Source organism: Malaclemys terrapin, chromosome 5 (assembly GCF_027887155.1).
Source record: "Malaclemys terrapin pileata isolate rMalTer1 chromosome 5, rMalTer1.hap1, whole genome shotgun sequence".
In the NCBI taxonomy this organism is placed as follows: Eukaryota; Metazoa; Chordata; order Testudines; family Emydidae; genus Malaclemys; species Malaclemys terrapin.
In genome coordinates, this window is record NC_071509.1 from 62,464,282 (window position 1) to 62,476,962 (window position 12,681).

General features: G+C 41.7%; 1 protein-coding gene across 6 annotated transcripts in view; it reads left to right on the top strand.

Annotated features, from left to right (window-relative positions):
• Positions 1–12,681, top strand: part of ACSL1 (acyl-CoA synthetase long chain family member 1) — a 77,293-nt gene that overhangs the window by 30,659 nt on the left and 33,953 nt on the right. For 5 of the 6 annotated variants that reach the window (XM_054031136.1, XM_054031132.1, XM_054031130.1 and 2 more), the window contains exons 2-3: positions 4,153–4,381; positions 12,489–12,603. In XM_054031136.1, coding sequence (XP_053887111.1) covers positions 4,187–4,381; positions 12,489–12,603 — 310 coding nt within the window. In that variant the 5' untranslated portion in view covers positions 4,153–4,186. Of the gene's footprint in view, positions 1–3,299; positions 3,768–4,152; positions 4,382–12,488; positions 12,604–12,681 lie in introns of those variants that run through there. The other variant, XM_054031133.1, reaches the window with a different exon arrangement.

Below are 12,681 nucleotides of genomic sequence, written 5' to 3' on the forward strand. Positions count from 1 at the left end.
GCCCAGGCCAACTAAGTTGGACTCGTAGGCCTTGCATTATGGGGCTAAAAATAGAAGTGTAGATGTTCCCCCTTGGATGGAGCCTGGGCTCTGAAGCCTCCCCCACACCTCCTTGCTGCGTTTCAGTGCTCAGGCTGAGTCAGTTGATCGTGTGTGTGTGTGTGTGTGTGTGTGTGTGTGTGTGCCCTTAATTTGCCTCGGCAGTGAAGACAAGGCAATCAAAGAGCTGCTGGGCAGTGTCAGAGTGAAGTAGGTGGGAAGTACTGCATCCTCCTGTTTCACTTAGTTTTTGCCATTTGTGAATTATACACTGGTCAATCTGTTCTTCCTATGCCTCTGGCCTTACCTTCATCACAAAAAGCATTCAATAGGATTTTACCTCTAGCTAGTTCCTGAGTTAAGACAAAGCAGTTGGGTGACCTCTTGTGTGAGAACTACAATATTTTTTAGTGAAAACGAGGCCACCAAAACATAGCAAGAATACCTGGCATACCAGTAAAGCTAATCATATTATTATGGACTCCTTCAAAGCCATTGTACAGCCTTTGCTTACATTTAGTCAATTTATAATCTTACGGTAGGTCACATTGCAAACAAACAGCAGTTAAAAATAAAATTTGGGCTTTCTTGCCCCCAATTCTCTGCTTTAATTCCTTGACTATACTATAACTCCTGTACATAAATGGGGTATAAATATTTACACTTGATAGCTTAGTAATATTACATTTAGTTATAATATCTCTAGAGATATTCATTATAGATGGGAAATTCTTCAACAGTTACACTATCCTTGAAGACCAGCATCTAAACAAAAACTCATTTATGTTAAGGGTACATGTAGGACACTTCATGGCTATTTTAAGACCAAAAGCTGCTCAAATTGCCCCCTGTCAAATAGGCAAAATGCTAATTACTGCATTTTAAATTTGTGTTTAACTCTTCAAGTGTGGCACCTATGTAGGAGGAAAGACTAATGCCCCATAGGAGGACAGTGCAATAAGGCACATTCTGTAGTGGAGCTTGCTATCTAAATTTGGCTTTTTAAATTGAGGGCTTTGTTTACCAAACTTTCACTACTGTGTTCTCAGCTGTTAATTCTGACCTACCCTTGATCTAAAATATATGCCATATTGAACATCAATAAGTTTTTAATGCTGCACAAAATAAACTGCTCTCCAGTTCTGTAGAACATAACTTAAAGCAATGACAGTGCTTCATCAACTATTCTGACTTATTAATTCATTTCACCGATGGGGTAAATTGAACATATCCAGGAATTCCCTCAAGAATACAGGTTAAGGATCTTGCATTTCTCTGTACTAAATAACACCTAGAAGCCATAACTGAGATAAAGGCCCTTATTAGTAAGACAATCCCATGCCCTGCATTTATGGCCTAAAAAACAAGACAAAGTATGAAAGGAAGGCATATGTGTTCTCTCTATAGGTGAGGAAACAAGCTAAGTGACTTCCCATAAGTCTCAGTCCTTCCAGAGCCAGGAATTGAATTGAGCCCTAGTCCAGTGCCCTAATTGCAAGACCATTCTTCTCTGCTCTATTGGTATTGTGAAACCCTGAACTATTTCTATGACTTTTTGCAATCTCTAGCAACCTAATTCTTCTCCAAACACTTGTGTAGACCTCTTGTGAGCTAGACTGCTCTCCTGTTGCCTAGTTAAGTAACTCATTGCAGTAACAGATTTCAACAGACTGTAAACTGGGACTGTTCTGTAGCAGTAACATCTTATTTTTAAAAGGAACCACATCTTGCTAGCATACAACTGACTAGCATCCTGAATTTAAGTGTAGTTTTCATATGTCTATTTTTATACTAGTAAACACTGTGACAGACCCAGACCAGTGGGGTACAGAAGTCTGGTAGAGGGCAAATATACTGGTCACTAGAGGAGTAGTTTTCTGTTCCCTGGGTTACCAGAGCAGGGGCTGCATTAGAGTAATCAGGAACCTGCTAGAACCAGTTAAGGCAGGCAAGCTAATTAGGACACCTGGAGCCAATTAAGAAGCTGCTAGAATCAATTAAGGCAGGCTAATCAGGGCACTTGGGTTTTAAAAGGAGCTCACTTCAGTTTGTGGTGCAAGTGTGAGGAGCTGGAGCAAGAGGCACAAGGAGCTGAGGCTGGGTCTACACTACCCGCCTGAATCGGCGGGTAGAAATCGACCTCTCGGGGATCGATTTATCGCGTCCCAACGGGACGTGACAATCGATCCCCGAATCGACGCTCTTACTCCACCAGCGGAGGTGGGAGTAAGTGCCGTTGACGGGAAGCCGCAGAGGTCGATTTTTGCTGCCGTCCTCACAGCGGGGTAAGTCGGCTGCAATACATCGAATTCAGCTACGCTATTCACGTAGCTGAATTTGCATATCTTAAATCGACTCCCCCCTGTAGTGTAGATGTAGCCTGAGAGAGAGGGTGTGCTGCTGGAGCACTGAGGAGCACAAGCGTTATTCTCACCACAGGACCTTCCTCCTGGTGTCTGATAAGGAAGGTGTTTGGAGGAGGCCATGGGGAAGTAGCTCAGGGAGTTGTAGCGGTCATGCAGCTGTTACAGGAGGCACTATAGACAGCTGCAGTCCACAGGGCCCTGGGCTGGAACCTGGAGTAGAGGGCAGGCCCGGGTTCCCCGCAAACCTCCCAATTGACCTGGACTGTGCCTTCTTCCAGAGGGGAAGGTCTCTAGGCTGTTCTCCAACCCACATGGTGAATCTCTGAGGCAAGAAAATCCACCAATAAGCGCAGGACCCACCAAGATAGAGGAGGAACTTTGTCACAACACCTACTTTATTTGGTGTTCAGTCTTTTTACAACATGCTGTGTAAACACATTTGGTGTAAATATTCTTTAGTTTTGCTTTGATCTAACTTCATAATATGCAATAAAGTTTAACAGCTTTAAGCATCTGGGTAAATAACTACCAGCTTCCGAAAACACGACATATTTTTTTCTCTAAAAGTCTATTGTGACTCTTCCTCTTGTGGTAGGAGGCGTGAGCTGGCAACAGGCATTTATGAATGTCACTGCCAGTTGTGAGTTTGAGACAAACATTGTGTTCTTGCTTGTTGCCCTTTTGTGCAGTGGTGTGATTTCAGACTCTCCTGCCATTGGCCTGCCCTCCCTCCCCTGAATGGCTTGTCTGCTAGTTACCTTTAGCCTAGTGGGCAGGAGCTGTAGGGCTCAGCATGTGACTAATGGTCTGAGAGACCTTGGCTGAGAGGAAAGCACCAGCTAAGCTGACAGCAACACTCCCCTCTGCCTCCTCCTCTTCTCCTCCCCTCCCCCATGGTCTGTTCTTGCTGCAGTATGTTGTAAGTTAGTATTTGAAGGCCAAGAGAGACAAAATGCTCTCCAGTGCTTTCTCCTGTACATAAGCAGCAGATAAAATCCACTTCCTATGCTTATTTACATTGCCTTGTACTACTACGTAAAACCTTGAAATGTCATTTTGTCCTGCTGCGTGAACAAAGATACACTGATGTCATGATGGGGAAATGGGATGCCTCTAACATATCTGGTGGCTCTTCATAGGTCAGTTGTGACGACAACTCACTTCAATTAGCTATGGAAAGTTCAGCATAAAGGCTTATCTTGCTGGACTTGCAAGGTGGAAAATGCTCCTGTTGCTGTGCTACCATGGCATTATGGTGCTTTGCCACTAACATTCTGGCATTCTAAGGCATAATGTTCAAATGTAGGCAAAAAACAAAGAAAGCGAATGTCGCCACTTCTGGTTTCTTGACATAACCCCCAGGTTAGATTCCTAATGTCGCTGAAGCAGTCTTATAACATAGCTATTTTGTAGATAATTATTTCATATGTGCCAAAGGCACAATCTGCTATAAACAACTCTCCTTTTGAGAGGTAAAGTAGCAGTTTGGTTAAAATGCAGCACATGCTAACAATTGGCTTAGAATTAGGATATTTTAGAGCTCTGATCCATCTACTTTTTTATCTTATTATCCAGAACTGTTATTGGATTGACTAATAGTTGCTTACCTGAAATTACTGATTTAGTGCTGAGAAAGGTATTGTTCAGTAACTGAAATTGTAAGACAAAGTGTATATCCCTTTCTGTTGGGAAGGGGCAAGTGGAAAGGGATTATCCTATTATGTAAAAGTATTTCTCATATCAACAGCTGCCAGCATAAGGAACAACTGCAACCGACAGAGATGCAAGCACATGAATTGTTTAGACATCTGCGAATGCCAGAACTTGATGATTTCAGACAGTATATACGCACACTTCCAACCAACACTTTGATGGGGTTTGGTGCATTTGCAGCTCTTACAACATACTGGTATGCAACAAGACCCAAAGCCCTGAAACCACCATGCGACCTATCCATGCAGTCTGTGGAAGTAGAGGTAAGTGCATTTCTGTCTAGCCATGCCTGTAGTGGGCAGCTTTAAAACCTGGGGGTACTTACAGTGGGAAGGATGACTAACCTCTGTGTGGAGTATCTCCCTGGAAAGTGCTTTCTTCCTGCATGGGGCAGGGGGCAACTTTTTACATGAAGCAACTTCTTTAAGCTTCTGAATTCTTTCCACTCTTAGTAGAATATCTTGAGTTCCTTGATGTTAATTGATATTGGGCTTCATTCTAAATTATTTCCCTAATATTTTTGTTTAATGATTAGCACAAAAGCTCTGTCAGAACAGATGAACATGAAACCACTTTTCTCCCTTAACCACCCGGTTAAGCTGATGTCCATCTAAATAACTAGTGTTCTTGGTCGATCAGGATTCAGTTGCAATAGGTCTCTTCTGCAGGTTAGTGCTGTGTAAGTATAGAGACCAAACACTTGAGTATTCCTGCTGTTGCAGTTAGCTTTTTACTGGCTTTCAGCAAATGGCAGACTTGTCATCTTACATCATTTTCCAACTGTTAAAACTATCTGTTTTTTTTCTTAAGTTGGTCAGTAATAAAATGTGTTCTGGGCTTCGTGGCAAGACTACCTGGTATAGGTGTGCCTTTTATGTGTGCACAAGTCAGCAACCTGTTAAAACGTTTGCCTGGATTTTGTTCTGTGGTGCTAGATAACGTATGCTGTTGGCAAGGGGCAGGAGTACTAGCAAACTGTGACCTAGCTCCGTATTGCTTTCTTAGTAATGGATAAAGATTCTCATCCACAATTCAGGTGTGGACAAGAATATCCGACTGGGTTAACTAGTTAAACTTCAGCATTTGGTATGCATCAACTGAGTATGTGGATAGACTTGTTTAAGCAGTGGCTATAATAGGGGGCTTTCTATAGCTGAGCAGAGAAGGCTTTAGACCGAGATGGCCATTAGCATTCTAGAATGCTATTTCAAGTCTCTCCTCCCCAATCTTGGTTATAGACTTCTCAGTCCCAGGAACTTCTGGGGGGAGGTTGCTGGTGAACTGTAGGGATACACTGGTGGTAGTTCCTCCTTCCTTGTCTCTTATAGAAAAACCCAGGATTCAACTGCCAGAATAGTGAAGAGAGTCAGTGAGTCTGAACTTCCCTTGATAGCCAAGAGAGTCAATACTGTTGAACTGTAAAAACACTCAAAATATATTGACAGCAAATGCTAAGTCTCCTATTCTAACTTGACTTGTCTGTCCATAACTAGTCATTGTGTACTAGATGAAGTTGACCTATGAATACTAACATGGAATCCTGTTAACTTAGTAACTTGTCGTAAGCTTCATAAAACTGAAGTAAGAGCAGTTAGTAACTAAACTAACACAAACTAATGTATAAAGTTGCTAAAACAAGAGTTTACTTGCTGTAAAAGTTGTAAGAAAGCAAACTTCAGCCTGAAAGATGGACATCTTGTCTGCAATATTCCTGAGTGTGTTCAAAAAAAACCAACAACATCCTCTTGGATTGTTTTGGCTGGCTTCTCCGTTCAAAAGGAACTACAGTGGCCCAGTAAAAGTAACAAGTCTTTATGTTCAAGAGAAGCATCAATAGCATGAATTAAAAACAAGAACCATTTTCTACTGGTAGGTATCTCTAATGCAACCATTGCACTGGTATGAAACTAGTAATATGTACTCCTATACCGGGAGTAGTAGTCAAAGCAGGAGTATTAATGTACTTTGTCAGTGAAGTAACTTCACAATTTAACTTAGTGGTGAAACAAAATTTGTCACAAGTGGCAAAATCCCACCACCTGCTTTCAGCACTAGTTAGTGGTGGCTGTCCTGCTTGATAGAGCTCTAAAAGCTGGAACTGGAAGAAGTGGTGTAGAGCTGTCACTCTCAACCTTTCCAGACCACTGTACCCCTTTCAGGAGTCTGATTTTTTGTCTTGCATACCTCCAAGTTTCACCTCCCTTAAAGACCACTTGCTTACAAAATCAGACATAAAAGCACAAGTGTCACAGCACACATTACTGAAATTGCTTACTGTCTTTTTTACCATATAATTATAAATCAATTGGAATATAAATATTGTACAGTGCATAGTTATATAGAGCAGTATAAACAAGTCATTGTATGAAATTTTAGTTTGTACTGACTTCACTAGTGCATTTTATGTAGCCGGTTATAAAAGCAGACAACTCATCTAGATTTTGATGTACCCACCCAGAAGACCTCTGCGTACCCACAGGGGTACATGTACCACTGGTGTGGAGCAGTGGTATGCAGCAAGCTATTCTGGTAGCTGAGCAAAGAGCCAATGTCTCAAGTATAGGCTCTCACTGCCAGTCCTGTAACAACTGGAAAGCTCTCACCCTTTTGGGATTTTAATTGTCACTGGTTCCTTGGATGAACAGGACCCTCTTGACAGTGGTCTGGAACTTAATAAAGAGAGTCCTAGACCATGGACAAATGCATAAAATGCAGTCTTTGATCAACTTCCTTATTGCTTCTCGAGCATAATCTAAATTGGCTCCCATCTCAAATGGATTCTATAGTTGGAATCATGAGTCCATAATATTATAACCCTTTAAACAACCCCAGTATAGGAACAAGTGAGATCTGTATTGTACTGACTAATGACAGATTTGCTGGATCACAAATAAAGTAGGACTGCACTGGAATGACTCAGTAAAAATTAATCTAACAAATTACAGTAGAGATTGAAGAAATTTCATTTTGGAGGACTCATTAGAAACGGCAATTCACAAGTTTTGTACAAGTAAACTGTATAAGTCAATATTCTTAATTTTATCCAAAAGACCTTAGCGCAGTACCATGAGACTAGACTGTTGTAGTCAAGTAAATGACAATGATAAGGAACTATGTCTTAGAAGTAAATTCCAAGTATTCTGTAGTAAAGTTTGTGAAACTAGCATTCTAGTAATAGTAACATGAAATCTCATTACAGTATTTTGAAATCTCAGCTGAGAAAGGGGTAGAGTTAGCAGTTTTGTGGACCACTTCACTTCTGGATTAGTGAGGTGAAGTTCTAGAATGCATATCTTAAAACTTGTACATTAATAGTGACCTCTAGAGTTATAGCTGAAACTTTCAATGGTTGGTCTGTGTGGTGCACTTTTTTAAACCCAAGTGATCACAATACATAGCACAGTGATTACCTTAACTTCACTTAACCTAAATCTTGATTTATAAAAATAACCCAGACAAAACTAATCTTATCTAGTCTAGCCTGAAAATCAGGAGTTTACGTGCATTTCTTGCACAGGCATTCTGCCTCTAAAGAACAGTCAGGGTAATTATAAGTATTACAATAACTATTCACAAGTAGTTTGAGTGGTGAAGTTGCCAAATTCTAAGTGCTAGAGCCGACTACTCACATTCTGCTCTGCCTTTTTAAGGAAGGATGCTGACCCTCTGATGGCTGGTTTCACTTTAGAAAGATATCATTACTATTATTCCTTTCCAGCTAGGCCCCAGCAATCATATAGGCATTACTGTAAAAGCTTGTCCATATCACTCTGATCTTATTTGCAATACAGAAATCTTATTATATTTAAGTAGCACTTTATGTATAGCTAAATGTAAAGCATTTTGTAAAATTCCAAAGGCATGTAGCTAGCGTGATACTGCACTCTCCTGGCTGTAACTTTTTCAGGAGCATTATCCAGTGATAACCACATCCCTAACTGTGCATGTATCTGCAGGTACACTTGAAACTGCCTAGTCAAACCTAGACTGACCTTTTACCCTCATTGAAGGATATCTGAATAGTCATAGCTGTCAGTTTGATAGCCATGTGCCTTGCCCAAGTAACTATGTGTAGAACTCCACATTAAAATCTGAATGCACAAAAACTGAGGACAGGAATCTCTTCAAAATGACAATGCACATTATGCTAGTTAGTGGCTCTTTCTCTCCAGGCCTCAAACTGTTGGTAAATTCTCAAATTGCTGCACTTAGAATGTATGTAAGTTATATCCAGGGCCTCATTTGGAACATGTGGACAGGGGCTTTCTCTAGCACTTTTTTTTATAAATCCAGATAAACAAACATTAGGGATGCTAGTGACCTCTAGTATCAGAGGGGTAGCCGTGTTAGTCTGAATCTGTAAAAAGCAACAGAGGGTCCTGTGGCACCTTTAAGACTAACAGAAGTATTGGGAGCATAAGCTTCATCTGAAGAAGTGAGGTTTTTACCCATGAAAGCTTATGCTCCCAATACTTCTGCTAGTCTTAAAGGTGCCACAGGACCCTCTGTTGCTAGTGACCTCTAGTGTCTCCAAGGATGTCTGATTCCATAACTCTTCCAGAAATATAGCCTGTTGAGCTCACATGTTGCATGCATAGTATGGGCCATACAACAACTGGAAGACCTCTTCATGGTTGCCAGGTGCATTGCAAGGATTGCCACTTGCTCTAATAGTTTTTCTAGAACGTAGCTGCAGCCAAGATGATCTTTTGGAGGGTGGGGGTTTTTTCTTTATCCATGAAAAGACACAATAGCTCATTACCAATAAACTACAACACTAGAGGGATTTCTGATCTGCAGGCAGTCCTATTTTTTTCTAGATCAGTTGTGGGGAGGCAGAAATCTGATGAAGGGTGTCCAGCTTTGAAGGACTTCAGGGCAAACATTTTAAATGCAGATGTCTAACTTTAAAGGTCTCGAAGGGAGTTGTGTGCTCAAACTGAGCTGTTAACATGCCTACCTATGGATTGTCGTAAAGTTGTACACCTAGTTTGAAATTTACTTAACAAGTACATTCTGGGCAGTTGAAATCACTACTGCTGCTGAGAATCACCTGCCAGTGTGCTTCCCTCTTTGGCAAACTAAGGTGAACAGTTCCTTGGGTCTTGAGGATGCAAACTCAAGCATTTCTTGGTGTAGATACAATCTTGTTTCATGGTGGCAATGCTAATCTTAAATACAACCCCTAGTCAACAGGAAACAAACCAGTGGTTGGTGTGTGTGTGTGGTTTTTTAAAGTGGGAGCATTTCTCTTGCTGTGTCAAATGACAAATCTTGATCTATAGATGAGCTCAAAGTATGAGTGGATCCTGTAGGTACTCAGTAAGTGGATGCATGTCTAGGGGCCACATAGTACCACTTCACCTGTGAGTCAGTACTCTAAATGCCTGTGTTTTAAACAGAATAGAAGCCAATGCTTTGACGTTTTCATGACATTTTCAGGCCTTAAAACTTTTGCTGCATGTTATTATAGTGAGTACTTCTCACCAACTGTGAGAGTGCAGTTGGCCATTCTGCAGGATTTTATCTCCCCATCTTGTATTTGCACTATAGTAAGAAATTGCTACACTTAATCTGAGGGTTTGTCTACATCCAGCTAGCTTGCAGCAAGCTGGGGTGTGAATCTACACCACATTTGCCAGCTGTGGACTGCCTCTGTGTACCCTGCTGACATGCCTTCCCAATTCATTGGGAGTAACTCAAACTTTAGCCATGGACTCCCTGGAGTAGATCAAAGTTTGAGCTACTCCCAATGAATTGTTAAGGCATGTCAGCAGGGTACACAGAGGTAGTCCACTGCTGGCTAGAGTGGTATAGATTCACACCCCAGCTTGCTGCAAACTAACTGGGTAGACAAGATTTAAGATGAAATAAAGATCTGGGCCTAAATGGACTTCAGGAATATAACCTTTAGAACTCTAGCTTAGCTTCCAGTTCATCTTAGTTCAGGTCATGTTCCACGAATAACTTGTAGCAGTCTGATTAGGTAACACAGGACTTTCCACTGGGTCCCATGAAACAGACTTGGCTCTTGTGTTTGGAATAGGAGCGTGCTCAAATTCATGAGTCCCATTTTCCGTGTCTGAAGCCTATTGCATAAGCTATTCAATTCCTAAACCTAGAAACTGTGCAATAGCCAAAAAGAAAAAGCTTTAAAGTTTTCAGTGAACCTGAATAAGAGTCTCCAGTACACAGTGCTCCATTTGAAATGGAATACAGTACAGTGAGCAGCCTTGTTTTCCTTTCCTCTGTACAAGCATATCTTAGTGATGTGTACTTGTTGTGGAGTAAGTAAAGGGCTTAAGTGTATGCCAGTATGCTTCTGAACCTAGGCACTATAGGAATACTTGAAGAGACTTTATTCTTCAAATACTTGTTCCCAGTCTAACAGTGAAGGAGTGCCACTGAAACAGTGCCTTAAACGTAGTTTGACTTAAACCAGTGTAATTTGTTCTGCCATTAACTCTCCCTGACAAACTGCTAGTATGTCTAATATATTGTATTTTCCTCTTCCTTGAACTGCCAAAGTGTACATAATTGGATAATTGACTGTCTCCCAGTGCTAGATTGAGAATACCATAGACCTTGAGGAAGAGCCTAGACTAACATGCGAACAATTCCATGTGTAGTAGTCCAAATGCAATGTATACCCCACAGGCACTGATTCAACTAGTCCAAAATTTGGCTAGGCAATAAAACCTAGGTATCAGCTCTGAACACTGCTACTATTTAAGAAGAGCTTACATGAAATCCTGTGTTTAGCTAACTAGACAAGTGGTTTTCAAACTTTTTTTTCTGGTGACCCAGTTGAAGAAAATTGATGCCTGCGACTCAGTGGAGCTGGGGCAGAGGAATTTGGGGTGTGGGGGCCTCAAGACTGGTGCAGAGGGTTGGGCTGCAGGAGTGAGGAGTTTAGAGTGCAGTGGGGGGGCTCAGGCTGGGGAAGGGATTGGGGTTTAGGAGGGGGTCAGGGCTCTGGGGTGGGGCTGGGGATGAGGGGTTTGGAGTACAGGAGGGGGGTCTGGGTTTGGGGATCAGGTTTGGGGCAGGGGTTTGGGTGTGGGGTTGGGGCTCTGGAAGCAGCCAGCAGCAGGTCTGGCTCCTAGGCAGAGGCATGCAAGTGGCCCACAGGCACCACCCTCTCTCAGCTCCCATTGGCTGGGAACTGGCAAATGGGAGTGTGGAGTCAGTGCTCAGGTTGGGGGCAGTGTATGGAGCCCCATGGCCTACTGCCTAGGAGCCAGACCTGCTGCTGGACACTTCTGGGGTGCAGTGCAGTGTCAAAACAGGTAGGGACTGCCTGCATTAGCTGGGCAGCACTGCCGACTGGACTTTTAATGGCCCGGTCAGCGGTGCTGACCAGAGCTGCTGGGACCCAGTGCCTTGCATTCTGCAACCCAGTACTGGGTCGCAACCTGCAGTTTTAAAGCCACTGAACTAGACTATCTTTGCTAACAATTTGGTAGTTGAAGGCTTTCAGATAGAGATGAGCCACGCTGATGGTGAGAGTAACATGCATAATTCTCATATGTAAAACTTTAATTTCTTAAATAAGTATTCTCAATAAAAATACTCTAGGAGTCTTTTTTTTTTTTTTTTTTTTTTTAAGCAGTAGAATGAATCTAGAGAATAAGCTATGAACTTGAACTCTCAAGTTAATTGCTAGCTTCTACTTTCAGCAAATGCTAGCATGCTTGAAACAAGGAAGCTTCCTAAATTCCAAGGTATGTTCTCTTAGTGGCCTATAAAAACTAGATCAGAAAACTGGTTCTGAGTGCCTTAAAGGGAGTGTAAAAACCAAAAACTTACGGATGCTGGAATAGGGTTAAATAACTTGTACCTCGTGCTCAAAGCTTACTTCCTGCTCTGGTTAGTTTGCTCTTGTGACCTATTACTGACTTCATTGGAGTACTACTGAGGATCTCTTAAAATAAAACTTCTCTCTAGAGTTGACCTGTTAAACAGTGTTAAACTGTTTAAACTGCAAGCTTGCTTACAAAAGCAAACAAGATCTCGAACTTGAAGTTCATTGACTCTTCAAGTGTGTGTCCAGAGGGGAGAAGGCTAGAAGAACTAGCTTTTCTACTTCACTTTGTGTGTGTTTTTGTATGTGTGTTTTAGGCTCTTAAAGAACAAATGTGCCATGGCCAAATTCTGCCCCTTCATGCACCTATGCTACCTCAATCTTGCCCTTGCTATTACTTTTAATGTTGGGACACATGAGAAGATCTTTCTAGATTTCATAACTTGCTCATTCCTTTTGAAACATTTTTGGTCTCAAACTAGCCACCAGTATCTTCATGTTGTCATTCCTGTCTTTTAATATGTCATTAGCCTCCCTAGCTATAAACATGTATACTTCTTTTTTAGGGTGGTGAGCATGCTCGAAGATCATGCCTGCTTAATAGTGATGAGCTATTGACATATTACTATGATGATGTGAGAACAGCCTATGAAATTTTCCAAAGAGGTTTGGCGGTGTCAAGTAAGTTTATAAAAAATAGTTCTTGACAGTGAAGAGACTAACTTGTAGGGTTTGAGACAGTTGAGGCTGCAGGATAAG